The sequence below is a fragment of the Micromys minutus genome (assembly GCF_963924665.1).
Source record: "Micromys minutus genome assembly, chromosome: 6".
NCBI lineage: Eukaryota > Metazoa > Chordata > Mammalia > Rodentia > Muridae > Micromys > Micromys minutus.
In genome coordinates, this window is record NC_137975.1 from 68,852,549 (window position 1) to 68,880,232 (window position 27,684).

The 27,684-nt window shown below is 40.2% G+C and overlaps 1 protein-coding gene across 9 annotated transcripts in view; it reads right to left on the bottom strand.

Moving 5' to 3' along the window:
* SUGCT (succinyl-CoA:glutarate-CoA transferase) overlaps nt 1-27,684 on the bottom strand; it is a 714,452-nt gene that overhangs the window by 348,782 nt on the left and 337,986 nt on the right. For all 9 annotated transcript variants that reach the window (XM_080918398.1, XM_080918397.1, XM_080918396.1 and 6 more), the window contains one exon: nt 17,175-17,272. In XM_080918398.1, the coding sequence (XP_080774524.1) occupies nt 17,175-17,272 (98 nt within the window). The remainder of the gene's footprint in view (nt 1-17,174; nt 17,273-27,684) is intronic.

Below are 27,684 nucleotides of genomic sequence, written 5' to 3' on the forward strand. Positions count from 1 at the left end.
AAAGTGATACATTTAGGAAAAATGAGGTGGCCACTAGCAGAGAATTATGGACAGTTTCCAAATATACAACTTTTGCTAGTGAGTATTGCTTTAAAGGCTTCATGTGGTTGCTGTTAAAATAAGTATGTATGTATTATTAAATAATACCATAAACAACCACAAGAAGCATGCAAATTGTTAGTGGATTTGGCTACTTAATGACAGAAGTCCTTGGTAGACTTTCATCTAAACATCCCCGCTTTTACACTGAAGAAGTTTTAATAGCACACAAAAAAAAAAAATGGAGTCCTTTACCTCTTACAAAGTTGGGTTTTCCTTCCCATTATATATGTATGTATGTATACATATATATACATATATATATAATAAAACTACACCTAAAACAAAAAATTTTGGCATTATAGAATTTTAGCCATTTTTCTAGAGTAACATAGAAGTTAGTCATTGAACATGAGTAACTTCTATGTCACTTCATATAGTGAAAGAACATGAATTACTGACAGAGGACATCACCATAAATAATATTAATTTCTGACCTGTAACCTCTGTGTTCTGTGAGTTTCTTTCTTTCTTTCTTTCTTTCTTTCTTTCTTTCTTTCTTTCTTTCTTTCTTTTTTCCTTTTCCCAAGAATAAGCTGAAAATAGAATTGCTTCATGCTTACTAAATAGAGCAGTGCCCAAAAACTTTCAGTTTGCTTTTGTTGCTCCTTCTGTTACTTTGGTTGCTTCTAATATATGTTATTTGATGTTTTCAAAAAAAAATGGCTTATTACTGGCCAGTGATACAGATCTGCAGGTAAAGGTCCTAGATGACCAGACTCCAAAATGTTCTGCAAGTTGTCCTCTGACCTCTGCAGATGCAACATGGTAGGTGTGAAGCGTTGTCCCTCAAATTTATGCTATGGAGAAATTAATGGGTTATTTTAATGCCAGTGGATGCTCTCTCATGCTTTTTGCTCATTTTAATCAATTTAAAAATGGGCAAATCAGGAATCTAAAGATATAGAAGCAAAACCTACTCATGAGTATCCAGGAAGAACCAAATTAAAATTTGGCATCATTCTCTTGTGTTTCTGCTTTCTATTGTCTCACGTGTAGTCTTTTCTGGTACCCATGGTAAGCTGGCCTGAGGACCCCTGATGATACCAGATGCTTTGAATGCTCAAATCCCTTATGCAAATGGTGTTTGCATGTAGCTTATTAACACAGCTTCCTGTGCATTTCAAATCCCTAGGCAATTACTTATGATATGCATGCAATGTAAATAGTAGTGGTAGCATATTGGGGATAACCGTGACAAAAGGGAGCATATTCAATGTGGATAAAAGAATTTCTAATGTTTCTGATTGGAGTTTATTGTGTGAACATGCATAAATCACACAACTACATCATAGAGATAGGTAGAGCCAATTGTAACCTGTAATTTGCCTTTAAAAGATAATTTATGTAATGAGCATTTCCCATGCAGTTATAAATACTTAGAAAACTCATATTCATTGGGAATATAAATATCATATCGCATAGTTTATTACCAGCATTGTGGAGAACCTTTATGTGCTCTGTAGAATATGCTTCTTTTTATGATTATAAATTTACCTTTAGTTTTCCAGAAAGTTTCAATATGGCATCAAGGGCAAAAATCTGAACTGGAATGATCATGTTATTGAAAGTATCACCATGGACTCTATCAACCCTTTGCCCAGTTATTTTCCTCCCATAAGACATGAATCAATACATCATATATGCATATGGTGATGCTAATTATTTTTAACTGGTAAATATTCCAGTGGTTGAAAAGCTTATTTCAGTCATTGTAATGTCTATGCTTGATTTTTCAGTGAGACGAACAGCCTGCTCCATAGAGGTTTGACATGAGAATCCCAGCTATTGTGAGTCCGTTTCTGCAATTCTTATCCCAAACTACCTCTGCAAGCTAAACCTTCATTGGGGCCTTAGCGTTAGTACATAGTACAACTGGGACTGTCAATGCCCGTGTTTTAGCAAAAAAAAAAAAAAAAAAAAAAACAAACAAACAAACAAAACAAAACAAAACCTGGCTATTCTTTAAACTAACTTAAGAATGATTCTGACTTAGAAAACAACCATACTGAGATGTTTGAATTCCCTGCTGATACGAGGCCATGGCTGCTAAGTATGCTGGGAATCGCTTCATTCCAGTTTGTTTCTGTGCGTTGATTTTGGATTTAGTGACATGCTGACAAGTCTTTTCACATTGTGTTAGTACCTTAGTGCCTTTTCATGCTAACAAATGTGTCTACTGTAGTATCAGCCTGCATTTCTAGTTTGTCTTGTCTACTCTCCTCTACTGTAGATAACAGCATATTAAATCATTAAATCACAATCACATTTCTGTCAATTTCTCTCTGATTGTTTTAACTTTTTTCTAATTTAGACTATATGGCTATATGTTGATACGTTTGAAAACAGCTTGAAACCATCCCCTGCACTTACTTTCCAAAACCAATTTATCTAGATGGCCACCAAAAAAGCCAATCCCAGAGCCACAAAGATCCAGGCCAGCGTTTTTATTTGCCTTTTTTGTTTCCATTCATTAAATTGAACAGAGTACTGAGACTTAAATAAACTCAGACATTCCAATGTCTGGATTTTTCTTTCTCTAAAGTTAGCAAATGAGAAAAGAAAAACAATTCACAAAAGAGGGGGAAAGGGGCCATTAAGAAGGGAAAATACAATTATTTTAAATTACAAAATTAAATTTTTATTCCTGTATGGATATAAGAGAAAGCGAGAGGTGGGAAAAGGGAGAACAGAGAATAAGAAAATGAGGGGGGGGGTGTGAAGGAAAGACAGAGAAAAGCAAAAAAAAAAAGAAAAAAGAAAGAAATGGAAGGAAGGAAGGGGGAAAACAGAGAGGGGGTGGGGGAATGACTCCAGCCAGAAGTATTCTAAACATAAAGTTTATGGATAGGAAAAAAAATGGGGGAAGTGTAACCATTCTGTGAGTACTCTGAGAAAAGAACTGGCCATCAAGAGATTCCAGTTTGGGCCTTGCCAGTAGACAGTGTGATAGTCAGAAAAGACAGTAAACTAGAACTAAGGTAGATCCAATCTAACCATAGAAGCAACGAGAAACCTGACAAACTTCAAAGGACAGTCGAGCTGACAAGTGCCAGGAGCCCTGATGACTAGTGAGTATCCTGGAACAGTTGACACAGATCAGGACTCTGCTGGGAGAGTGGTTGTCATCACAGAAAGAGAAGTGACACCTGTTTTTACCAGCGACATCACTGCATGGAGAGTAAGACCAAGGGCGGCCTATGCTGTGAAGCCAGGACTAAGGAAATAAAAGCCAACAGCACAGGACACAGGCCTAGAGAAGGCAGTCAGGCAAGTGGGGGAGGAACAGGCTGGGCAGTCAGAGATGCGAACCTGCCTATGGGGAGACTGAGTGAGTCTCCGGCTTCCCTATCCTGTGCAGAAGTCAAGAATGAGACAGGAGTGTCCGGAGAAGTCAGGAGAGCTATATCACTGACAAGGAATGAATTTAAAGCTGGCCCACGCATCTCCCACCAGTTTTCGAGGATCCCTGACCCATCATGATACAGTTAATTTAGGTTTTTACACTAGGGAACGGGTTAAACTTGATGTCTTTCCAAGATCCATCCAGTCCACAAAATGTTTCAGACTCCAACATTCTATAAATTGAAAATTTTGCACCAAGTTCCAGTGGAGAAGGACAGCATTAAATGTTTTATCTAGGGAAGCAGAATTTACTGGACTCTTGTCCACTGCCATCATCCCCCCTCCCTCCACACACGTATAAATATCCCACAACTGCCATCCAGCTCTTCCTTCTAAAAGGCAGCATGGAATGGTTTATAGCTGACTGGAAACAATGGAGAGGGCTGGAGAGAGTGGCTGACATTACGCTCTATTAGAGACATCATCTGACTCTGTCACACAGACCTCTCTTGCAGGGTGAAAAGTGCTCTGGTCACAGGAGCTTCTCTGGAGTGGCAGTGGCCTGTGGCATTCTAAGCCAAAGGGAGGATTCCCAGAGCTGGTTTTCTTTATTTCACCCTCCAGGCTGGTTTTTATAATAACAACATGGCCTTAAATCTCTCTCTAAATAATCAACATTTAGAAAATGTACTACATCAAATATAGACATTTTACAAGGGACCGTCTATTAGCTGATAATGGCAGAGCTGCCAAGGAATGCATAAGAAAACAAATGTGACGCTCACCAAACATCAGGTCCATTTATCCAAATTAGCCCCTGCTGTAGTGGATACAAGATAAACTGACAGCGCTATGATTCAGAGCAGTAGGAGAGGTTGGGGAGAGGTTACAATAAGCTAAATGTGTAGGGTGAGGATGTATATAAATCACATGAAGTGCATCCTCATGAGATGCTAATGGAAGTCAAGAGAGGGGCTGGCAGAGGAGATCCTAAAATGTGATCATATGGAAAATTAGACCGACAAAACTGTTCCGAGGGAGAAAACAGTGAGTTTCTCTGTGGATATTAAATGTAGACATGGGAGAGTTGAAGATTGCCAGGTTTCAGAAGCAGTGGAATCCACCACAGTTAAGAGACAGCCACTGCCTCCCAGCCCTGTGTGTTTCAGAAGAGAGGCATGGACCGCTGACTGCTCGCAGCTTTTCATGACATTCTTCTCAACCCACCACGGGCAGCTGGTGGTTGAGAATCTCTCTCCACCATCTCCGTATTTTAACCCAGTCTGATGGAAAGGCTTCTACAGTCGGGAATCAGAGTTCCTCCACCCTCCTGAAACTAGCTCAATCTTCAGAAAAATTAGACTAAACTAATTTTACAGTGTCAGATCTTCTGAATCAGCCAACTATGTATAAGGAAGCACTATTTTACATGGACTATTTTCTTCCAGCCCTTCAAAATGATTAAGGTTCGCCATTCTCTTGGAAAACCAGGTTGTTAATGAAGTCTCCATGCAAATAAATGGACCCCAGCTAGGAGTTTTAATATGCAACAGTCCCAACCATGAAAGGCAGGAAAGACAGCACAAATGGAGGAGAAAGACGGAAACCTTACCGGTAAAAGTAACACAGGGAATCTCAGAAAAAAGAAAAAAAAGAGTTTGAACACTATGGCCGAACCTGTAGCTGTTAAATCATTTGATATGGCCTTGTTTGTCTCTTTTGGAATGAGACTGCTTACTTGAAACCTTAATTGTTAGTATGTTATTTGTAATAGATGTTTAGACTTCAGAAAAAAATGGGCAATGAAGGCTTGGCTTGTGAAGTCTTAGGAGGAGCAAAACCTCTATTCGTGCTGTTCATAGCATAGCATATATAGGGTGAAAATAAAACCACTGTGCTCTACTGGGCAATCAATGCTGTCTATCGGGGATTGAAAAGTCAAGGTGTAAAGATGCTCCAACATATAAGAAGGACACATGCCCCACCATGTTTATAGCAGCCTTATTTATAATAGCCAGAAGCTGGAAAGAACCTAGATGTCCTTCAGTAGATGAATGGATACAGAAATTGTGGTATATTTACACAATGGAGTACTACTTAGCTATTAAAAACAATGACTTTATGAAATTCCTAGGAAAATGGATGTATCTAGAGAATATCATCCTAAATGAGGTAACCCAGTCACAAAAGAACAGACATAATATGCAGTCACTGATAATTGGATACTAGTCCCAGAAAGCTCTGAATACCCCAGAAACAACTCACGAGCCATATGAAGCTCAAAACAAGAATGGCCAAGAAGTGGAAGCCTCAGCACTTCTTAGAAAACAAAAGTGTATAGCACCCTCTCAGAGTGGGGTACACTTAGACCTTAAATCATTAATAACTCAAGAGCTAAGAATATAGCCTTGTAGCAATTTTTGGTATTTAAAAGTCATTATATTTAATCTATACACACCAAGAAAACTTTGACTATTTCCATGCTATGTTCTGTTTTACATGTACTTTACACTCATTGTAACTAGTAAGATTTCAATGCATTCTATAAAACCTTTAAAAAAATCAAGTACCGACAAAAATATATTCTTATCATTTTATGCCAAAATGCTTTATAAATCTGTACATGTATCTCTGTTTTTTTTTTTAAATAAAGTTTTAAGGGAAAAAAGTCAACGTGTAATCAAAGAATAGCATATTGAGAGGAATCTTCTAGGAAATATTTCCTCATGCTCAGTATATGGAAGCTCTAGTCCAAGGAACACAAAGGCTGTATCTTAAGCTGGTAGCTGAATTTGGAAATGATTAAGGGTCTCATGTGGTACTGGTTCAGGTGGCAAGAAAGCTAGAGGGTTGAAAAAACCATGCAGAGAAGCTATGCTTTCATACCATGTAGCAGGGTAAGAATTCAGGCAGAAAGGTCAAAAGGCCACTGATGAAGGTGTAGTTCTTTTGATGAAGAACGTATCATACTAGAAATGCCAAGGCCTCAGGATGCAATGTCAGTGGCAAGTGTGGAGTGGAGCCTGCCTGAGCTTATAAGACAAGCTGTATGTGCTGCAGATGTCAGAGCTAAAGAAATAGAAGTACTCTGGAGCCTAAATGATCGTGAACCAGTCTCGGATACCAGACTGAGCTACAGGATCTGAGCTACATTGCTAGTCTTGGTTTTCCTCTTATGTATGATTGTCTCTTTGCCTTGCTTCTTCCTTCTTGGAGTCAGAAAGTAGTTTAATTCTCACTTTTGTAAGAGTACAGACTTAAGAGACTTTGGATAATTTAAAGAGACTGGTTTGACCTTTTAAACCATCTCAATTTTTATCGGCTGAGTGAATTTTAAAGTAGTATTGCACTTTCTATCATAGAAGATTGTGATGACAAGCAAGTCAGGAAAGGTCACGTTAATGTTGGCAAGGGGAAGCACGATAGCTTCAGTGGTCAACTTGACACACCCAGGGGGAGAAGACCGCAATTGAGAGGTTTCTCCCATATACTGACCTTCAAACATGTCTGTGGGAGATGTCCTTGATTGGCAGTTGACAGAGAAGCCAGCCCACTGTAGGCAGTACCATCCCTGAACAGACAGGCCTGGGCTATTCAAGGAAGGCAACTGAATGTGAATCTAGAAGCAAGCCAGTAAGTAGCATTTGCTGAGGCCCCTGCTTCAGTTCTACTAAGGGTTCAGGTTTCTACATGAGCTCCTGACTTGGCTTCTGTAATCTGTAAGGCAAATAAACCCTGTCCTCTCCAGTTGCTTTGGGTCAGAATGTTCTATCATAGCAACAGGAAAACAAAGATGGGCACTTAACAGCCCAGCCCAGCAACTAGAGGACACACTGAAGTGTTTCATTCCTAGGCAAAGATAGCTGCAAATGGAAGGGGCGACTCAAGTAAAGTGTTCAAACCTCCAGACTCATTACCCACACTAAGGAACAAGTGTCCTTTGAAAGCAAATGGACCAGGGGTGATGAAGACCCACTTCAAAGGGTTTGAAAAAACTCTGAGCCCTATGAATAGCCTCATTAGTACAAAGTTAAATGTATTTCTAAGTGCTGAAAGGTACTTTAATTATTTTTTGAAGTTATTCAGAAATAAATTTTCTAGCTACAAGACCAGGCCAACTGAACTAAATTAGATCACACAAAAATACTATATTTATATCATCCCAATCAAGATTTCTGATTGGACAGCAAAATAATATTCTATTAAATAAAATTTTACCAAAGTAATTATTGTAATGACTATAGCTTAGCAGGAAAAAAAATCTCTCAAATACACCAACTTTGTGACGTAATAAAATGAGTATATCTGGGCCTATTAAAAATAAATGATCAGAATTTGTCAAGGGGACAGTGGCTATAATTCTAGTCCTCAAGAGGCTTAGATGAGATTATCATGAGTTCAAGGCTATCCTGAGCTACATAGCAAAATCCTTTCTCTAAAACACAAAATAAACAAATAAAAACAGTAGGGAAAAAAAGTTGTACCATAATTGATGGTTCTCAGGGATTGAGGTATTTATGTGCAATGCTTTGAAATGTCTTATTTTAAATGCATATCTCAAGCTCCTATTTTAAATGCATGTCCCAGCTGGAAGTGCTCTTTGGGTAATCTTTGGACTCTTTGGGGAATATGGCTTCCTGAGTTAAAATGATCACTAGGTCTGCAATTTGTAAGGTGTCCCTGGCTCTGCTTCCTGTCTTCTCTGCTTTCTGCTCTACAGAGATCTGAATGGCCTTTACCCCAATCTCCTCTTGCCATGAACAGAGCTCTTCCACCATCCTTTTCCTACTATGGTAGACTGAAACGCTTGAAATTTTTAAATGAAAAATTGAAGTAATTTGTCTCTTGTTGTCTGTCAAGCATGTCCATTTGTCATAGTATGTCATCTTTCACATGTCATAATAACACTAAAGTAACGATCTCTCCTCCAGTAGCCTGGGCATGTACCTTATGCTGTACAGTGGCATCTGCTTCACAGTTCCCTGGTTGTTGCCTGTGCCCTGGACAGCTCTCTGCCTGACCCTATCTGCTCTTGGGAATTGGGGGCGATCTGGTACTGAGTCAATATCACAGACCCGGGCAGCAGGTGAGAAACGCTACAGCAAGCTCATCTGACGCTGCTGCAAGCTCCTTTAATACCCTCCACCCACAACCCCATTGGTTCCAAGAAAGCATCTATTCTAAACAGCAGTTCCTGATTGGCTGGCATCATTCCCACCAGTAATCCTTGCTCTCTCCTGCAGTCCTCATTTAGGTAGGTCCTCCTGCAGGAGATGCTTTTGCATATACACAGACCCCAGAGTTTACACAGAGGCAGCTCTGCTGTTCCTGCTACACCTGGCAATAGTGCTCACTGTGTGTAGACATTGTCACGTGTCCCTAACTCACAAGAATCTGAAGCTCAGGAAACTCAGAGAACTGGCTGAAGATGAGTGTTAGGAGACTGTGGCCTCCAGTTTAGGTCCTCTGACTGTGTGAGCATGAGCCTCCATGGTTTTCCCTCTGCTTTGCTGGCCCTAACACTGCAATCCTCTCTATTTTAGCCTATTCCACTCAGACAGTTCTGTTCAACCCTGACTCTTGTATTCACTGACAGATCATTTATTGAATTTCAGAGACCCAAACAAGTACGAGAAACAGAAATCAAAACAATATACGTTTAAGAGTCAGCATAAAATCGCTGATCCTGTTCCCAGGGCACTCCAAAAATAACAGAGTTGTAATTTGCTGTTTCTGACAGAGCATCATTTTTGTGAGACTCTGTATAAATATGAAATTGAGGCCAAAGGCTTGAGTCTTTGACAGAGGCTATGCCTTTGCCACACTGAGGATGTGTGTCAGTAAACCTGTGTGCTCCCTACCTTTAGGCAGCCTATGTGTGGCAGCATGTGTTTGAGTTACTGCTTGCCTCGTAGCCTCTGCTTAGAGTGAGTGAGTTAAGTTCTAACTACCTATGTGTCCTTCAAAATCTCCTGGCCTCACACAAAATGTCAGTGTTGCTTGTTTTGTTTTATTTGGTTTAATTAATATTAATCAGGCACCATAGAGCTTGTAGTCCCTCTTTCAACACTAAATTTCTATTCCAGGTTCAAGTCTCAAAAATTTTATACATATCTCACAGAAACATGCCGACAGATTAGAGAAGTTTATTTAAAAATAAATTCTTAGTTAAATTCCATATTCATTTTACACCTCTTTTTAGAAATCCCTAAAATGGAACATTTAATCTCACAATGATTCACTGTAGTAAACTGTAAAATAAATTAAGCTCACGACCCTGTGCCTGAAACTGGAGCACTGTGCAGACCTGTTGCCTTTGTTCATGAGAAAACAGCACAGCACGTTTAACTCTGACTTCCTGGACTGAAGCCAGGAGATACTAGCTTTACATTAGTAACAGTTTCCCAACCTGTAAATGTTGATCTCCATGTCCTTCCAAACCATGTTTTTCTTCTTCTTCTTCTTCTTCTTCTTCTTCTTCTTCTTCTTCTTCTTCTTCTTCTTCTTCTTCTTCTTCTTCTTCTTTTCTTCTTTTCTTCTTTTCTTCTTTTCTTCTTTTCTTCTTTTCTTCTTTTCTTCTTTTCTTCTTCTTCTTCTTTCTTCTTCTTCTTCTTCTTCTTCTTCTTCTTCTTCTTCTTCTTCTTCTTCTTCTTCTTCTTCTTCTTTTCTTCTTTTCTTCTTTTCTTCTTCTTCTTCTTCTTCTTCTTCTTCTTCTTCTTCTTCCTCTTCCTCTTCCTCTTCCTCTTCCTCCTCCTCCTCCTCCTCCTCCTCCTCCTCCTCCTCCTCCTCCTCCTTCAGGACTTTTTGAGTCTTTAAAACTAGCTCACATAATTATTGTTTTTTTTTTAAATAACTTTTCCTCCCCAACCCTCTCACCCCCCCCCCCGCACTTAATTCCATATGTGCTTCAAACTCTCTTCAATCTCCTGGCTTCACACAAAATGTCAGAGTTGCTTGTTTTGTTTTATTCTATTTAATTAATATTGAAATATTAAATATTAAGTCTTCCTTGACTTACCTTGGCTGAAAGATTAGTCCCTTCTCTAGGCGCCACAGCACAGCACAGCACAGTGGCCACCCTGGCACTAGCCACACACTGCTGGTGTGGAGTCACACAGTGCTTTCTGTATTTGCTTTCCTAATCACACCAGAAACCCCACAGAAGCCAAGGCTTAATATTCCAGCCCAGTGTCTGCTGAACCAGGGTATCTAGACAAGGGCCAGAGAATGTTAGTGAAGCAGAAGGGAGGTGGGGACACTGTGAATTTTATTTCTACTTCGTCCATTGTTCTCCTTTCCTTCAATCTCATTTCAATCATTCCCATCCACTTTTCTTAGACCGAACACACATGAGGACTTTCACTCTTGTGGTCCTATCTATTACAAGTCACACAAGTTGACCAGTCTGTTACTCCTTAGCATTGCAAATACGGGATGTGTCTGTGTTTCTGTGTTTGCCAGGACCTGGACAAATCTGTTCCTTGTACTCTTTGGGCTTTAGCTAAAGTTTAATATGTTTTAGCTTTACCTGGTGTTCAACATTAGCACCTGGGTAAACAGAGTTTCTGTAACACTCAGGATAAAATGGCGAGCTCAAGGGGGAAAGGCTTCCACATTACAAAAGAAAAAACGATTTTCTGGCAGGCACAGTAGGGACTAGAAACAGCTGAGAGCCCTGCAGGGAACTTTGTGTGCTGGCTACAGAAACAGTTGATGACCAAAGCAGGCCGCTGAGTCGCAGAGAAACCTCCAACTGTACTCCAAGAGAACAGTCAAAGTAAGACTTCGCACAGCCCCTGCGAGCAGTCTGAGAATTCCACAGAGTACAAAGGGAATTCCTGATTCTGCAGACTTCACATGAATCCTACTGTGGCAAAGATGGAAACAGTCATTGCTGAGGGAAATTCTTGGAAGATTATGAACCACAGTAGGAAATCCATATGTTTGCTGAGGAGCACACGCTTGTAAAAATCTGGTAATGCCTCAGTTCTCTGTTTGGGGTGTCAAATTGAGTGCAAGAGCTGAGTTTCATCATGCTGAAGTTTATTTTTAAAGTTATCTGTGCTGCTAATTCATTCTCAGAAACCCATCCCCGGTTTTACATATTCTAAGATGAGAGTATGTGTGAGAATAGGAGGGCAGTACCTATTTTAATAAAAGACAACAGGCAAACCCCTGCTGTATTCGCATGACTATGTAACTATTGATCCAAAAAATCTGCTTCCACTTCAAGAGAGATTGGCAAGCACTAGAAAAAATATATAGTATGTATATTAATATCTTTTAAAAGACAATAAATGGTTAATGCACTCCAGTTGTAATACATTTTTGAAGCAGAAAAAATGTTTTTTAAAAAAATGTTATATAAAAAGATATGCTCAAACCAACTGCAAGAGCTGTCTTCTACCAAGTCTGCAAGTGTCCAGGGAGCTGAACAGTTCGTCCGTATCTCTATGCCACTTTCCCCACATTCAGAACAGTCCGTGGTAGTCAGAGGTATTCTATATTTGTATGTGTGAATGAATGAGCAGGTAAATAAATTTGGGTGAGTCCAATATTGAGTACTAGATGTTACCAGTGAAAATGGGGTTCCTCTCAGGGTTCCTAGTCTTCTTAATAAAGACCTGAAGAACAATTCAGATGAAAGGTCAGGGACAATTTTATTAGCATTTAATAGAAAGGCCACAGGCAGTCTAGCTGCTGTGAAAAGAGAAAGCAGGAAAGCAATAACCTGGAGGTTAGAGATGGAGGTTCAGCAAGATGGGGCAATAGAAAAACTGGAAAAGTCCAGGGTTCCAGAGAAAGTTAACTTAGATCCTGAGCCATTTCCAAAAGACAAAGAAGAGAAAGGAAAGGTTGCACCCTTCTGAATTGGACAGGCTCCATGGCAATTGTATAAAGAGTAAGGATTCTGGGGAGACAAAGTGAATGATCTTATTAAGAGATAATTATCCCTCTTATCTCTTTAGCATGGCATTAACTGAAGCCTTCTTGTGGGGCGGTTCATTAACTAGGTGATTTACTGGGCCTACTGAATTAGGTCTAAAGTTTTTTTGGGGTATGTCGTAATACTAGGTGCTCCCTGGGAAACAGCATTCCCTTAATGAGCCCCAACAGAGCCCGAGTAAGGCTCCTATAATAGAAGAGCTTGCTATGGAAACTCCCGAGTTTCCATGACCTCTCCACTAAAGTAAAGGAAAGTTTTACTGGCTTAGTGTTACTGGAAGATTTTTAACTTGTTAGCAAGTAAAGATTTGCTGCAGAGCAAACATATTTTTTAACTCCAACCAAAAAAACATAATAACCCGACAATTCGTTTATTTCATAATTTAAGCATTGCCCTGATTAAAAAGCCAGCCATTATTTTCATGATTTCACGTACTTCCCACCTCTCTCAGTGTCTGTCCCCAAAACATGGCCTTCCCCTCGCTCCCCTAACCTAGAGCATGGCATTGTAACTGTTTCTTGAACTTTATCAGAAGTCTGCTAACCCCCTTCTCTCGGTTTTTACAGGCCTCTGTTCACACTTCATTTTATCAGCCAGGCCCCTTAATGCATGGATAAGGATAAACACATTATCATCCTCAATTTCTGGTACTGGTCTTTTCCCTTCCCTTGTTGTCCTTCAGTAACATTCTTTCCTGGTTTTCTTTATCTCCAGTTCTTGTAACTTATTCACTTATTAAGCACAAGCCTCCAGGCAGCACACGTTGAGGTGTATCACTGAGGATGGGTGTACTGGCTGGTTTTGTGTCAACTTGACACAGCTGTAGTCAACACAGAGAAAGGAGCCTCAGTTGAGAAAATGCCTCCAAGAGATCCAGTTGTAAGGCAATTTGTCAACTAGTGATCAAGTGGGGAGGGCCCAGTCTACTGTGGGTGGTGCTATGACCTGGGTTCTATAAGAAAGCAGGCTGAGCAAGCCAGGGGAAGCAAATCAGTAAGTAACATCCCTCCATGGCCTCTGCATCAGCTTCTGCTTCCTGACCTGCTTGGATTCCAGTCCTGACTTCCTTTGGTGATGAACAGCAATGTGGAAGTGTAAGCTGAATAAACCCTTTCCTCCCCAACTTACTTCTTGGTCATGATGTTTGTGCAGGAATAGAAACCCTGATTAAGACAGTGGGCTTTGGGGTTTCTCTCTTCTCTCTCTCTCTCTCTCTCTCTCTCTCTCTCTCTCTCTCTCTCTCTCTCTCTCTCTCTCTCTGTCTCTCTCTCTCTCTCTCTCTCTCTGTCTCTCTCTCTCTCTCTCTCTCTCTCTCTCTCTCTGTCTCTCTCTCGTTCTCTCGTTCTCTCTCCCTCCCTCCCCCCTCTCTTCTCTCGTTCTCTCTCCCTCCCTCCCCCCTCTCCCTCCCACCTCTCCCTTTCTTTCTCCCTCCCCCTCTCTCCCTTTCCCCTCTCCTCCCTCCTTTCTATCTTCCCTCCTCCCTCTCCCTTCCTCTCTTTCCTCTCTATCTCTGTCCCTCCCTCCCTCCCCCCACCTCTCTCTGTCTCCTGTTTATGGAAAGAGATATAAGCTCACCGCTGTAGCTCTGGCCCCATGTCTGCCTTCCTGGAGCCATGACGGTGCCATGACTAACCCTCTGGACCTTCCTTGGTCATAAGATCACTTCACAGGAACTGAAAAGTAAGACATTTCCTAAACTTCAGGACTGACATCTGTGGAGGAGAATCACCTATTGGGGCCTGTGCTTGGCTGGCGTTCAGCAAACACAGACCCCTGAGCAATACCATCCCCAGGACTAATGCCCATTTTGCTTGTGTTTGATGACAGGCTGGATATGAGCTACAGACTGGATACTTTCTCTCCTAAAGGTGCCATTATCTGTTTGAGAACCCAGGAAGAAATATGAGTGTGGCTTCATAGCAATGTAGAAATAGCCATGTAGCTACAACTGGCTTGGGACATGCTGGGAAAGAAGACAGAACACATAAAATGTGTGTGTGTGGCCAGAGTAGGGCCTCCAACTGAAAAGAGTTAGATACTTGCAGACAGGAAATTTCCATAATATCAGACTATGAAGGAACCTAGATTTCAAACTGAATCACCTGAACATAGTCCTGTAATTTGTAGAAAACCCGTAGATTTTCACAATACTGGGGAAAAAATGTAGATCACATATGAGAATACAATGCCTTGGGGCATTGGTAAAGACTTCTGAAAGCTGACCACTAAATGGTATTAATTCACTGGTAATGCTGTTCAGAGAGACATAGGATGTGCTTGAAGGTGAGATTGAATAGACATGTTAATCTTTCCTCCTCCTCAATATTTGATATACCCTGGATGAGAAAGTATTTGTGAGTATTCAAAATCATAAATATCTTAAGATAGCACTGAAAAAGTCAATACACAAAAAGAAGGGACTATGAAAACTGGCCCTGCAAAAACCAAAAACAAACAAAAAATAACAAAAAGAGTACCCTAAGAATTCCCAATGTTCCTTTATGTGACTATCACTAGATTCTTCCTTTCAATATACTTTCTTATTCTTTCTTGAATCTGAATAGAAAAATGATGAGCCTGTGAGTTCAAAACTGTATAAGTGTGTGTGTGTGTGTGTGTGTGTGTGTGTGTGTGTGTGTGTGTGCATGTGTATTTATTTACCTCAAAGGGAATTTTTAAATTTATCTATTACAGAGTCTGCTGGAAGTCATGGCACAGTACAATTCAACAACTGAATTCATCAAAGTTTTAGGGTGCAAGAAACCCTAATTTTGTGCGTCCAGGTGCTAGTGATCTAATAAGATGATTCTTGCAACTGTTTTGGGTTTATATCTTTCTTGGGACTTACTCTTCTCACAGCATGGACATGATTTATTTTGTCTATAAAAGAGCTTTTGATAAGTTTCTCACAAGTGCCTATTATTGAGATTTGGTAACCATGGTGTGAAAGGAAATGTCCTATCAATGAATTAAATGAATCTAAAATGCTTTAGAGACAAAGAGGCAAAAGGGAGAAATGAATGGGTAATTCTCCTGTGTAGAAAGGTTAATCGTTAAGGGCTGTGAGGCTTTGCAGTAGAATCAGAATTATATTTAACTAATGATCACGAAAGGGGCACCCAATTCTCATTCTCATACTCTGTGTGCATTAGTCCCCACCCCCCACAACACAGAGCCTCCCAACCCCACCCTACACACACACACACACACACACAGAGCCTCCATTGACACAAACAGCATTTGACTCACGAAGGAGATACATTGTAGAGACGTGTTTAAAATGAAGAAAGGCAAACCTTGGTAAAGAAATAGCAAGAATTTCATGCTAAGGTCTCAAAATATAAGACAACAATAATAAAAGTTTTGTTAGCATGACTTCACTTTCTAAGAACTTCAATGCATATTACACAGAACCACGTGGGCGTTTGAACAGAGCCCTATGTCACCAGCATGACAAAAGCAAATTTTCACCACTGAATGACACCACCTGTGGGCATTTTGAGTCACAAAAACCAAAGAGACTATTTCTACAGACAGAAGTTTAGAAGCAAACAAGCAAAACTGATATAAAAGAGTGGGAATTATTACATTTTTAATACAAAATTCAAAAATTGGTATGTCTTCCAAAGGTATAACCTTACATAAATAGAAATTTAGAAATGAAAATACTCAATTAATATGATTTTTTATGATTTGTTACTTATTATGGTGTTTCTCATCACAGCAACTCATTCTCACCAAGGGCTCAGAAAATCTAATAAACTCTTAAGTTTCACCTCCACATATTTGGTTTCCTTATCTGTAAAATGGGAATAGGGCCTACTTGGCAGGAAGATCACAAGGCATAAATGAAATGAAGTACAGAGCATTCAACATAGTGAAAACATAAGTAATGTTAAGTTCCTGTTGTGCTTGTTGCTAACTGAGGGGGCAGAGGGGGCAGTTCTGATGCTAATGTCCTGTTCCCCAATTGGTTCTTGATATATCAGTAAAGAAGGGGCCAATTGCTGTTCAGAAGGTACAAACGATACTTCCAGGTCCTGGGGGGGAAAGCAGATGAAAGGAAAGAGAGAGGAGTTTCTACCATACTTTAGAGTGAGAAAAACACAGCAACCATGTGAGGTCTAGGAGCCACAGAAAGCTAGGGCCTGTGGCCCGTACTACAGGCCAGTAGGTGGCTAGGGATGTTTGCTGGGGGCTAGGTGGGACTAGCCACTGAAGTTTGGGGCAGGTAGAAGGACAGAGATAATAAACTGGTAAGGGTAAGCTTTTCCAGGCAGGAGATATCGGTGCCCAGCAATTGTGCCAAGAAGTCAAGTTGTAAAGATTCAAACTATGTTTGTGTCTTTTGACCAAGGATTCAAGGGAAGCTGGGTAGGGACTGGTAGCTCAGCCCACTTTCTGGAGGGGAAGGCGGGTAGAGCAAAAGGGAAGCTGGTTAAGGACTCCAGAGCATGGTTACCTCCCAGAACTAACAGCAGTAGCATAAAACCACCCACAACAGATAACAATTTATGATATGCTAAATCCAGTTACATACCACAGAGAAAGAAACTTATTGAACTTACTCAGGTTTTGTTTACACCATTGCCAAAAGTTGGTATTAAATAAAATATTTAAATGCTTTCAAGTGTTGTTTCGTAATGATTTTAAGAAGTGTTTTGATTAATCAGTTTAGAATATGGAAGCGAGTTTACAATCTGATATAAAATGGGCATGGGGCATACAAAGTCTCTGACAGAGAGACCCAGATGTTTCATTTAGATATCAGGTTGAAGCTTACCGTGCTGATAGGATTTTCACAAGCTCTTTCCTATTCTGTACCCGAAGATGGTTCGTTCTATACTTGCAGTCATCAATCAATTCAGGCAAATTCAAGATCTAAAAGGTAAAAAATAATGTATACTTCACAAGTTCTTCATGTACTATAGCAGTCAAGATCTGCCTCCCACCTTTTTCCTTGTCTCCACCCCACTGTACAAGGGGATGGAAGAGCAATCATTCTGGGAAATTGCTCTTGTCAATTATGTGAGTGTACCTATAGTCATTTATAAAAAACTTACAGTCTCTCTCTCTCTCTCTCTCTCTCTCTCTCTATATATATATATATATATATATATATATATATATATATATTTATATATATATATATAAATCTTAGGGGCACAGACCTAGTTCTACATGTTAATAAAATGATATTATCTATCCCAGGAGTCCTATTCAGGATATTGTATAAGGTGCTAACATAAAGGGAAAGTTCATGTGTTTGTCCAGATCTAGCTGTTCAAACAACATCAAATTAAAATGTCTTCTTCCTGCAGGAGTTCCACTATTTTTCTTTAGTGTGTCTCCCTGAAGGAACACTGACTAGAAATGCTGTCATGCACTTCCTCTTTGGCTGCTCCTTGCTAAAGGGAAAATCTATCTTGCAAACCCCAATAGACATCCTGTAGTTTTAACAAGACCATAATGAAAGTACCAAGTGGATTTGGAAGGGAAAAGACATTTTGAAAGAATGTGTGGAGACAGAGTTTGGCAGTTGTGCTGGAAAGTCAAAAGGAGCATTTATAGGCTGGGGGCAAGCCAGGTACCCTACAGAAAGCCTCACTTCCTTCAATAATGCGTTTGCTTTTGATATAAACACGTAATTGTTTCACTTATTTCCCATAGTTTAAATAAAATCAATCCATAAATCATCTCACAAAAGGGAGAAAAGTAGAGAAGATTTCCTAGGGTCAAGAGACCATCCCAACAGCACAGTTGCTCTTTGCCTATCTGCCACCTACACTCTCTAAAAGCAGTGATACTTAGTTTGAAAAGTAACACTGCATAGAGTGTTCTTTCTAGAAACCTCCCAGTCACTGCACCTGATCCCAGAATTGGGGTCAAAACCGGACTTGGTCACAAACATCCTTCTGAAGTGTAGGTCTTCAAGAACAAGCACATTCCTCCCCTAAGGAACTAGACAAATTTGCAAGTAGGCTGCATGGAAAGCATATACTACTGACAGCTGCATTGTAAAAATCACAAGGTGACTGTGTTTGCAAGGGGCTCGGATGCCCACGTGCCCTCTGCATGGGCATTTCTGGACTTGTTTGTCTTTTAAATATCAGCCACTGCCCTGAAAGCCCACATGAGCTGTGGTTGTGACACCTCTGCTTGCATTTTACTACTGTGGCCATTTTCTTTTAAAATAAATAATGCACGTTAAAATATCTTAAAAGGAAGTCAGTCAGGAATAACACAAAATGTCACTATTTTGCAAGACATTAAGAATGGTCAGAACCAATATGTGGTGTTTTGAGGGAAAAAAATAAACCAATGGCTTGAGTAATTTATATTTCTAACAGCAGTGAATAAATTATTTTTAATCTGATCATCACCCCAAATTTGTTTTTATATTTTTAATATTCATTAAAAATATTGACAATCTATATAATGCATTTTAAATATAACAATTCACCTGTCTCTCCCTCCAATATCCCCTTCAACCCTGCCTGCTGTCTGTCTCCAAACTCTCATTTTTAAAATTTTTTATTGGTTATTTTATTTAATTACATTTTAAAATTTGTCCCCCTTCCTGGTTTCCCCTCCACAAACTCCCTCTCCCACTCACCTCTCCCCTGCTTCTATGAGGGTGCCCCCATCCACCCACACAGTTCTGCCTCACTGCCCTGGCATTCCCTACACTGGGGTACTGAGCCTTCCAAGGACTAAGGACCTCTACTCCCATTGATGCCAGATAAGGCCATGCCATCCTCTTTTACATATGCAGCTGAAACCATGGGTTCTCCATGTGGATTCTTTGGTTGGTGATATAGTTCCTAGGAGCTCTGGGGGGGGGGGGGTCTGGTTGATACTGACTTCTTCCTATGGGATTGCAAACCCCTACAGCTCCTTTAGTCCTTCCCCTAGCTCCTCCATTGGGGTCCCCATGCTTAGTCCAATGATTGGCTGCAAGCATCCACATCTGTGTCAGTAAGGCTCTGGCAGAGCCTCTCAGAAGATAGTTGTATCAAGCTCATGTCAGTAAGCTCCTTAACATCAAAAATAGTGTCTGTATTTGGTGTCTGCATGTGGTGGGATGGATCCCCAGGTAGGGCAGTGTCTGGGTGGCCTTTCCTCCAGTCTTTGTTCCACCCTTTGTCCCTGTATTTCCTCTAGACAGGAGCAATTCTGGGTTAAAAATTTGAGAATGGTGGGTGGTCCCATCTCTCAACTAGGGACCATGCCTAAATCTTGATATGATCTCTACAGGTTCTCTCTCCCCTTTGTTGGGTATCTCAACTAATGTTATCCTTATTGGGACATGGGAGCCACTTGGTTTTCTTGTGTCTGGGACTTTCTGTTGGCAACTTCCAGTTCCCCATTCCTCCATTGCTACACGCCTGACCCTCTGTATATCTCCCCCATCTCTTCCCACACCTGCCCCTGCCCCCCTTTTCCTCTCCCCCTCCTGTTTTCCTCCCAAGTCCCTCCCCACCCTTTTATAACCCACTGAGTCCAATTATTATTACTTTTATACCACCAGGTGTGAGATCATCCAAAGGGGAATGGACAACCATTCCAGTGGTCACTCTTCAAAGAAAAGTAACCCTCTGCTCCCCAGTAGCTACAAAATGACAATAATGCCTCAGCTAAGTATGGGGCCTAGAGAGCCTCTTCCCTATGCCAGAATTAACTTGCTTGATTTTGTGCAGGTCTTGAACAAACCTAAACACAGTTGCTGTAGATGTAAGTCTGACAGTCATGGCATGTCCAGAAGACAGCTTTTCCCAGCACTCTTCTCCATCCTCTGGCACTTACATTGTTTTTTCTCCCTCCTCTGTACTGTTCCCTGAGCTTTGTTCCCTGAGCTTTGTGGGAGGGAATTAACACAGATGCCTCATCCACTGCTAAGCATCCACAATCACTCTGAGCACATCGAAAAGATGGAGTCTCTGCATTAAGCACTACCCAATGTAACCAAGAGCTTCTCTGCCCAAGATGAAAGCAGGTGCTGATCTATGGATATAAGCATCAATATTTAGAAGGTGGTAGTTTGGAAAATTGATTACTTATCAAAGCAAATCAAAAGATTCCTCCTGTGAATCAATGACTTCCCTCGTAGCTAGTTTTAACCGTGTTTATAGTACCGGGAATGAATTCCCTGGCTTTTCTTTCCAATCAGAAGGCAACATATTAGACCAAAAATAGCCTTGTCATTACTGCAGCAGTAGGCACATCATGATGGGTCTAGAGCTGAACTGCTAATAGAATTACTAGTAACATAGCATATCAACAACATGGACGTGCCACCTGGTTTTAGCATGTAGCCAATAGGGTTAGTAATAATCTTTGTGGGTTATAAAGCCTCTGGGGCCTCAGTCACCAATAATTAATACAGTAGTAAGTTGCCTCAGGCATTGGGATTTACTGGCTGGTTTTGTCTGTCAACTTGACACAAGCTGGAGTTATCACAGAGAAAGGAGCCTCAGTTGAGGAAATGCCTCCATAAGATCCAGCTGTAAGGCATTTTCTCAACTAGTGATCAAGGCTGGAGGGCCGGCCCATTGTGGGTGGTGCCATCCCTGGGCTGGTAGACCTGGGTTCTATAAGGAAGCAGGCTGAGCAAGCCAGGGGAAAGCAAGCCAGTAAGTAACATCCCTCCATGGCCTCTGCATCAGCTCCTGCTTCCTGACCTGCTTGGATTCCAGTCCTGACTTCCTTTGGTGATAAACAGCAATGTGGAAGTGTAAGCTGAATAAACCCTTTCCTCCCCAACTTGCTTCTTGGTCATGATGTTTGTGCAGAAATAGAAACCCTGACTAAGACAGTGGGCTTTGGGGTTTCAAGAGTCCACACCTTTCACAGTTAGCTCTCTCTTGCTCATACTCTCTCTCTCTCTCTCTCTCTCTCTCTCTCTCTCTCTCTCTCTCTCTCTCTCTCTCTCTCTCTCTCTGTCATGATGTTTATGCAGGAATAGAAATCCTGACTGGGACAGAGATTTTCATTCATCCTCTGGTTCTTGAGAATATTTTCTGCCCTAAATGATGTCTTTGTTCAAATTGTTTCACATCTAGATTTTTTTTCTCTAAATCTATCAGAAAAATCAAAGGCTATAATTATATAAATAAACATTTTAAAGAGGATAGGTGATCTCTGAGGGTCTACTGTCATCTATTTCAAATGCCTCGTGATCTAGACTAAGGAAATAAATAAAAGAAACATTAGAAAAGAGTTCCCCTTGGGAAACAAACTACTTTTAAGGGTTGGCTACATGCTTAGCAGGAGATAACTAACAGGAAATGAACTCAGTGGCATCTCTGAAGGTTCCTTGTTGCAGAATGTTGTCAGAGCTCTTCCTCTCCAAATTTATCTTCTCATATATATTGCTTATATATCGGCCGTCACTCTTTTTATCCTATAGGTCCCTTGCATATACATTATGGCTTCCAGTTTCGTGTTTCTATGAGGTCCCTGAGTGTGTGAATGAGCAGTCTCTGTTTCTTGTGCCTTCTTTTGGGCTCTTTTTCCTGTATATTTGTTTTATACAATTCCAATGTGTTGGGTTTTACCTTATTGTATTATATCATGTTTTATTATTATCCCATAGAAGCCTGTTTGTTTTCTAATGAGGGACAGAAAGAGGGTGAATCCAGATGGAATTGGAGATGGAGAACAGCTGGCAAGGGTGCTGGGAAGGGAAACTATAATCTAGATATATTATGTGAGAAAAAAATCATGCTTCAATAAAAGGAAAACATTAAATAAAAATAAAGAGAAGAAATATAGTGTAAATAGGAAAAATAGTAAATTTATTGATTATTTTTTAAAAGTCCAGTATAACCCACAATTAGACAGAGAGTAAGTAATTTTTGGAACACTCAGTGTTAAATGGCATGTCTTCATAAAATCCCTCTCTCAGGACTCTGGGAACTATGCTGAAGAGGACGTAGAAAGGATGGATGACTCCAAGAAAACTGTGTCCTCCAGATACCACAGGACTCATGCCCATATGAACTCACAGAGACTGTGCACAAAGCCTGCACTTGTTCAAGCCAGACAGGGTACCAGTGCTGAGAGCAGAAACAGACCCATCATCCCTAACCAAGAAACTGTATCTACTTTACATCTGCTTGCAAAGAAAAAAATAGTTCTCTCTAATGGAGTATCACTGGGTATATTAATCACACTTAGGGGTAGGCAGCCATAGTGACCAAGAGAAGATGAACTCAATGGTATATTTTTAGCCTTTTGGGCTTATATTGCTTTCTTTGGAAAAGTTTTATCTTTCTTGCCTTTTGCTTGTATAGTATGGTTTCTGATTTTGTGTTTTATGGAGTGTGTGTATGTGTGTTTCTAATTTTTTTCTGTTTTTATGATTATGGTTTGTTTTGATTGATTTACCTATTTGTTTTCTAAAGAGAGAAAGAACGGACATTGAGTTGGTTGGTTGGTTGGGTGGGTAGGCAGGGAGAGTCTAGGAGGAGTTAACGGAGAGAAGACAGTGATCAGATTATGTGGCATGGAAAATATTTTTAATAAAAACATCCAGTGTAAAACAAAAAGATATCAATTACTTGATACAGTGGTTTCATCAAAGAGCATTGCTGGATACAGCAGTCCTGGGGAAGAATACTCTATTTAGCTATCCATAACCCACAGTCCATTTCACAAACCATGCTGCCGTTGTATCCTACAGTGCTGGTGCTACTCCTAGAGGACTGTTAAATATCTCCCTTCCCCTGATGTTCCTGGGTTTGGGGGGGGGGGGCAGCTTGAGATGCTCAGCCTACCTTAGGCATAGTACGGTCATGGTCATGTTTTAACATGCCATGCCGGGAGTTGAAAGTGACTTCTCAGCACTGACAGGCTCTGGACCTGCATTGGTTCTCATCGTACCATTGGTCACCCTTGAAAGGGTGTAGGCTGGGTGAACAATATCCACTTATAACATACTTTACTGTAAGGGAGAGATATACACTGTCATATACTCAAATCCAATCCTTCAGCTCTTGGTCAAGCTTAGTCTCTTGGCCCTGTGCCGTTTCCTCATTCATGTCTTCTGTGAACTGTTGCTCAGATCTTAGAACCACACTAGCATAACATTTGGTTTTCTGTCAAGTTTTTTCTTTAGAAATGCTTGCTGGACACAAACCTTGACACACTTACCTTCAAGTGACCTATCTTCTGCCTTTAATCATCCCCTCTTGATTGTTTTATAACTCTGGAAATCAATTTACATGCTTGTCTAAATCAATTAGATCTACCAAAGTCTATCCAAATTCATAAAAATCACATCTCACCATGGAGTTTGGAAAAGTTGCTAAAGCCCCTTGCTAGCTTTGAGGTCCCTACCGAATCAACCTCTTTTTAAGCTCTCCTGTGCATATGGTCTTACCCAGATGAATGTATTGGACATCAAACACAATTTCTCACAAGCTTGAGTCTCTTGGTAATATGCCTGTCTTTTCTCCACTGTATTCTAGTCCCTGATCTCCATGGGAGTCTTAGTTAGAAATAACCAAATGCCCCTAATTACTCCTGTGAGCCAGCCCATCAGGAATTGACTTTCTTTGTTTGCCTTGGTCTTTGTCTTAAGGACTGATGGGTAGTTTCATTGCCCAATTTCTCCAATTTCACTGTACTCGGATTGATCAAATCCACCACCATTTCTCATAGCATCACAAGCCAGGCTGTGAGGCTGAAAGTTGTTCTTTGTTGAGTCTGATGGATGGCATACATCTTATAACACCCAGAAGTCCAACCTGATCTACAGAGTGAGTTCCAGGACAGCCAGGGCTACAAGGAGAAATTCTGCCTCAAAAAAAACAAAAACAAACAAAAAACAAAAAAAGAAAACTCTAATAAATAATAATGATAATTGTTACTAATAATACTAATGCTAATACTAATAATAAAATGGTAAATGTTGTTCCTAATTTAAGCAGCTCAGATACTGCGTGCTCCATAACTAATATAGTTTCTGATACTTGGTCATTATGAACGTCTCCATTCCCATGCTGAATCACAAATGTTCTTGCCCCTTCTATTAGAGATCAGACATCAGAGGCATCTTATATAACGTCTATCTCATTTTATTCCTATTCAATGCCCAATTCTTTCCACAGGTTGCAGGTTACAAATTTTTGCATGCCAGGAAATCTACCTTAGCACAGACACAATTCAAACTCTTTTGCTTGTATCATACCAAATGTAAAAGAAAATGGTATTCCAATAACTCTATCCCAGAGGTTGTCAACATATGGGTCACTGCCCTTTTGGGTTAAATGACCCTTACACAGGATCCACCTAAGACCATTAGAAAACATAGATGTTTATATTATGATTCATAACAGTAGCTAAATTAAAGTTAAGAAGTAGAGACAAAAATAAATTTATGGTCGCCACAACACGAAAAAGTATATTAAAGGGTCACAGCATTAGGAAGGTTGACAACCATTGCTCTAATCTGTCTTCCCCTGTGACAGAACCTCCCCCTAATGAATAAAGATTTCAGGGGGCCAACCACTGTGGGAGAAGTAGATGGGACTTCTGTATTGGAGAGGGGAAGAGAGAGAAGGGGTCTTGTTTTTGGATGGGAACAGCTGGAGGACAAGATCTAACAAACAAGTGGCCCCCAGTCCACCAGAGGATTTATATTTATATGGCTTACAAGATGAGGATGCTTGCTGTTGTGCCCAGCGATTGCATTATCAGTTGATTCTAAATAAACTAAGATTATGTGGTGTTCTCCTTCACATGGTGACTCAACTGAGTTCCAAAGAAAGTTATGGTGGTGGGGCCCCCCAGCCAGCCACAGAATTTGGATGTGTGGCTCTGGTGAGGCAGTGAGACACCATGGGAAATTAATGAGTCATATGGGGAGATTTTAGAACTACAGGGTCAGAGAGTCTGCTGAGATGAGAACAGACCAGGCCTGCCAGCCTTCCCACTGGAGATAGTATAGTGCCTTTTTTATGTGTATTTAACACAACATTCACCTTTGTCTTCCTTTCCTGCAATAAACTGGAGGTTAATATGGTTGAGAATATCTGTATGTCTTTCTCCCACTGTAAGTCCTGTCTGGGAAATTGGCTGAGCCTTAGTTGCATATTTTACCACCCAGTAAAGTCCGAAGATGTGTTTCACCCTGCTCATGATCATCCCCTATATGAGCTGCTTTGAGAGACTGTACCATAGCTGCAAGTCTATTAGTGGTTTAGAGAAGACCTCCACAGTAACAAAAGTTCTAGATACCATATATAAATTGGCATGCCAGACCTAAAGCAAGCAGAAGATGGTGGCCAGCCAATGACACTACACTCTAGGATGGTTTAGCTTTGGTTGCTTACCCTATCATCCACTATGGGGAGCAGTAACTAATTGTTCTTGTCTGACTTAGCTTTGGATTTGAAAGTCTTTGTTCAGGCAGTAATTGTGTTCTGTGGTTTTTCTCAGGGAGATGTAAATGAGCAAGTATTAAGCCCATATAGAATATGGACAAAAGACTAAAGTAAGGATTCTTCTAAAAACAGCCTGTGGACTAGTGGGTCTATTGGGATTACTTACAGAAGCATAGGTGGATGGCTACTTAGAGGAAGTACGAGTAACTCAAAATCAGCTGCTTCACTGAAAAGTCTACCCCAATATGAACTATCAACATACACTTATGAATTTCAAATTTTCCATTTCATTACTCATATCTTCATTACCTTTGCTAAACACTTCTTTTCCATTTACTTAGAGTGCCCATAATGCTTAGAAGAGAATTTTAAGAACAGTTCTATTGTACCCTTTCTAAATTAATTAGTTCATCTATGTTGTACTAATATTGACATAAACAAGTTTTTGTCTGTCCTTGTGAAACTCTATATTCTTAATTATCTGAATAATTTTATATATTATTTCAGACATTTTAAACACTGTACAAAAGCCTTCTAAGCTGAGCCGAGAGAAATTGCTCAGGGGTTAAGAATAACTTCTATAAGTTTCAGTGTATCTGGTTTTATGTGGACATCCTTGATCCACTTAGACTAGAGCTCTGTACAAGGTGATAAGAATAGATTGATTTGCATTCTTCTACATGCTGACCTACAGTTGAACCAGCACCATTTGTTGAAAATACTGTCTCTTTACTAATGGGTGGTTTTAACTGCTTTGTCAAAGATGAAATAACCATAGGTGTGTGGGATCATTATTGGGTCTTCAATTATATTCTGTTGGTCTCTGTACCAATACCATGCAGGTTTTCTTTATCACTATTGCTCTGCAATACAGCTTAACATTAGGGATGGTGATTCCCCCCCAGACATTCTTTTATTGTTAAGAATAGTTTTTGTTATCCTGGGCTGTTTGTTATTCCAACTGATTTTGAAAATTGTTCTTTCTAAATCTATAAAGAACTGAGTTGGAATTTTGATGGGAATTGCAATGAATCTGTAGGTTGGCCATTTTTACTATATTAATCCTGCCAATCAGGAAGTTAGACTTCAGAAAATCAAGTAGCCCTATTAAAACATGGGATACAGAACTAAGGAATTTCGAATGGCCATGAAGCACCTAAAAAAATGTTCAACATCCTTAGTCATCAGGGAAATGCAAATCAAAACAACCCTGAGAATCTACCTCACACCAGTTAGAATAGCTGAGATCAAAAACTCAGGTGACAGCAGATGCTTGGGAGGATGTAGAGAAAGAGAAACACTAGTCTATTTCTGGTAAAACTGCAAACTGGTACAACCACTCTGGAAATCAGTCTGGTGGTTCCTCAATGAATTGGACATAATACTACCTGAGGACCCAGCTACACCACTCCTGGGCATATAACAAAAAGATGCTTCAACATATAAAAAAGGATACATGTTCCACTATGTTCATAGCAGCCTTATTTATAACATCCAGAAGGAGGAAAGAACCCAGATGTCCTTCAACAAAAATGGATACAGAAAATGTGGTACATTTACACAATGGAGTTCTACTTTGCTATTAAAAACAATGACTTTATGAAATTCTTAGGCATATACAAAGAATTAGAAAATATCATCCTGAGTAAGGTAATCCAGACACAAAAACACACATTGTATGCACTCACTGATAAGTGGATATTAGCCCAAAAACTGGGAATATCCAAGATACAACCCTCAGACCACATGAAGCTCAAGAAGAAGAAAGATCAGCGTGTGGAGGCTTCAGTCCTTCTTAGAAGGGAAAGCAGAATACTTACAGGAGAAAATACAGGGACAAAGAGTGGAGCAGAGACTAAAGGAAAGGCCATCCAGAGACTGTCCTACTTGGGGAATCATCCTATA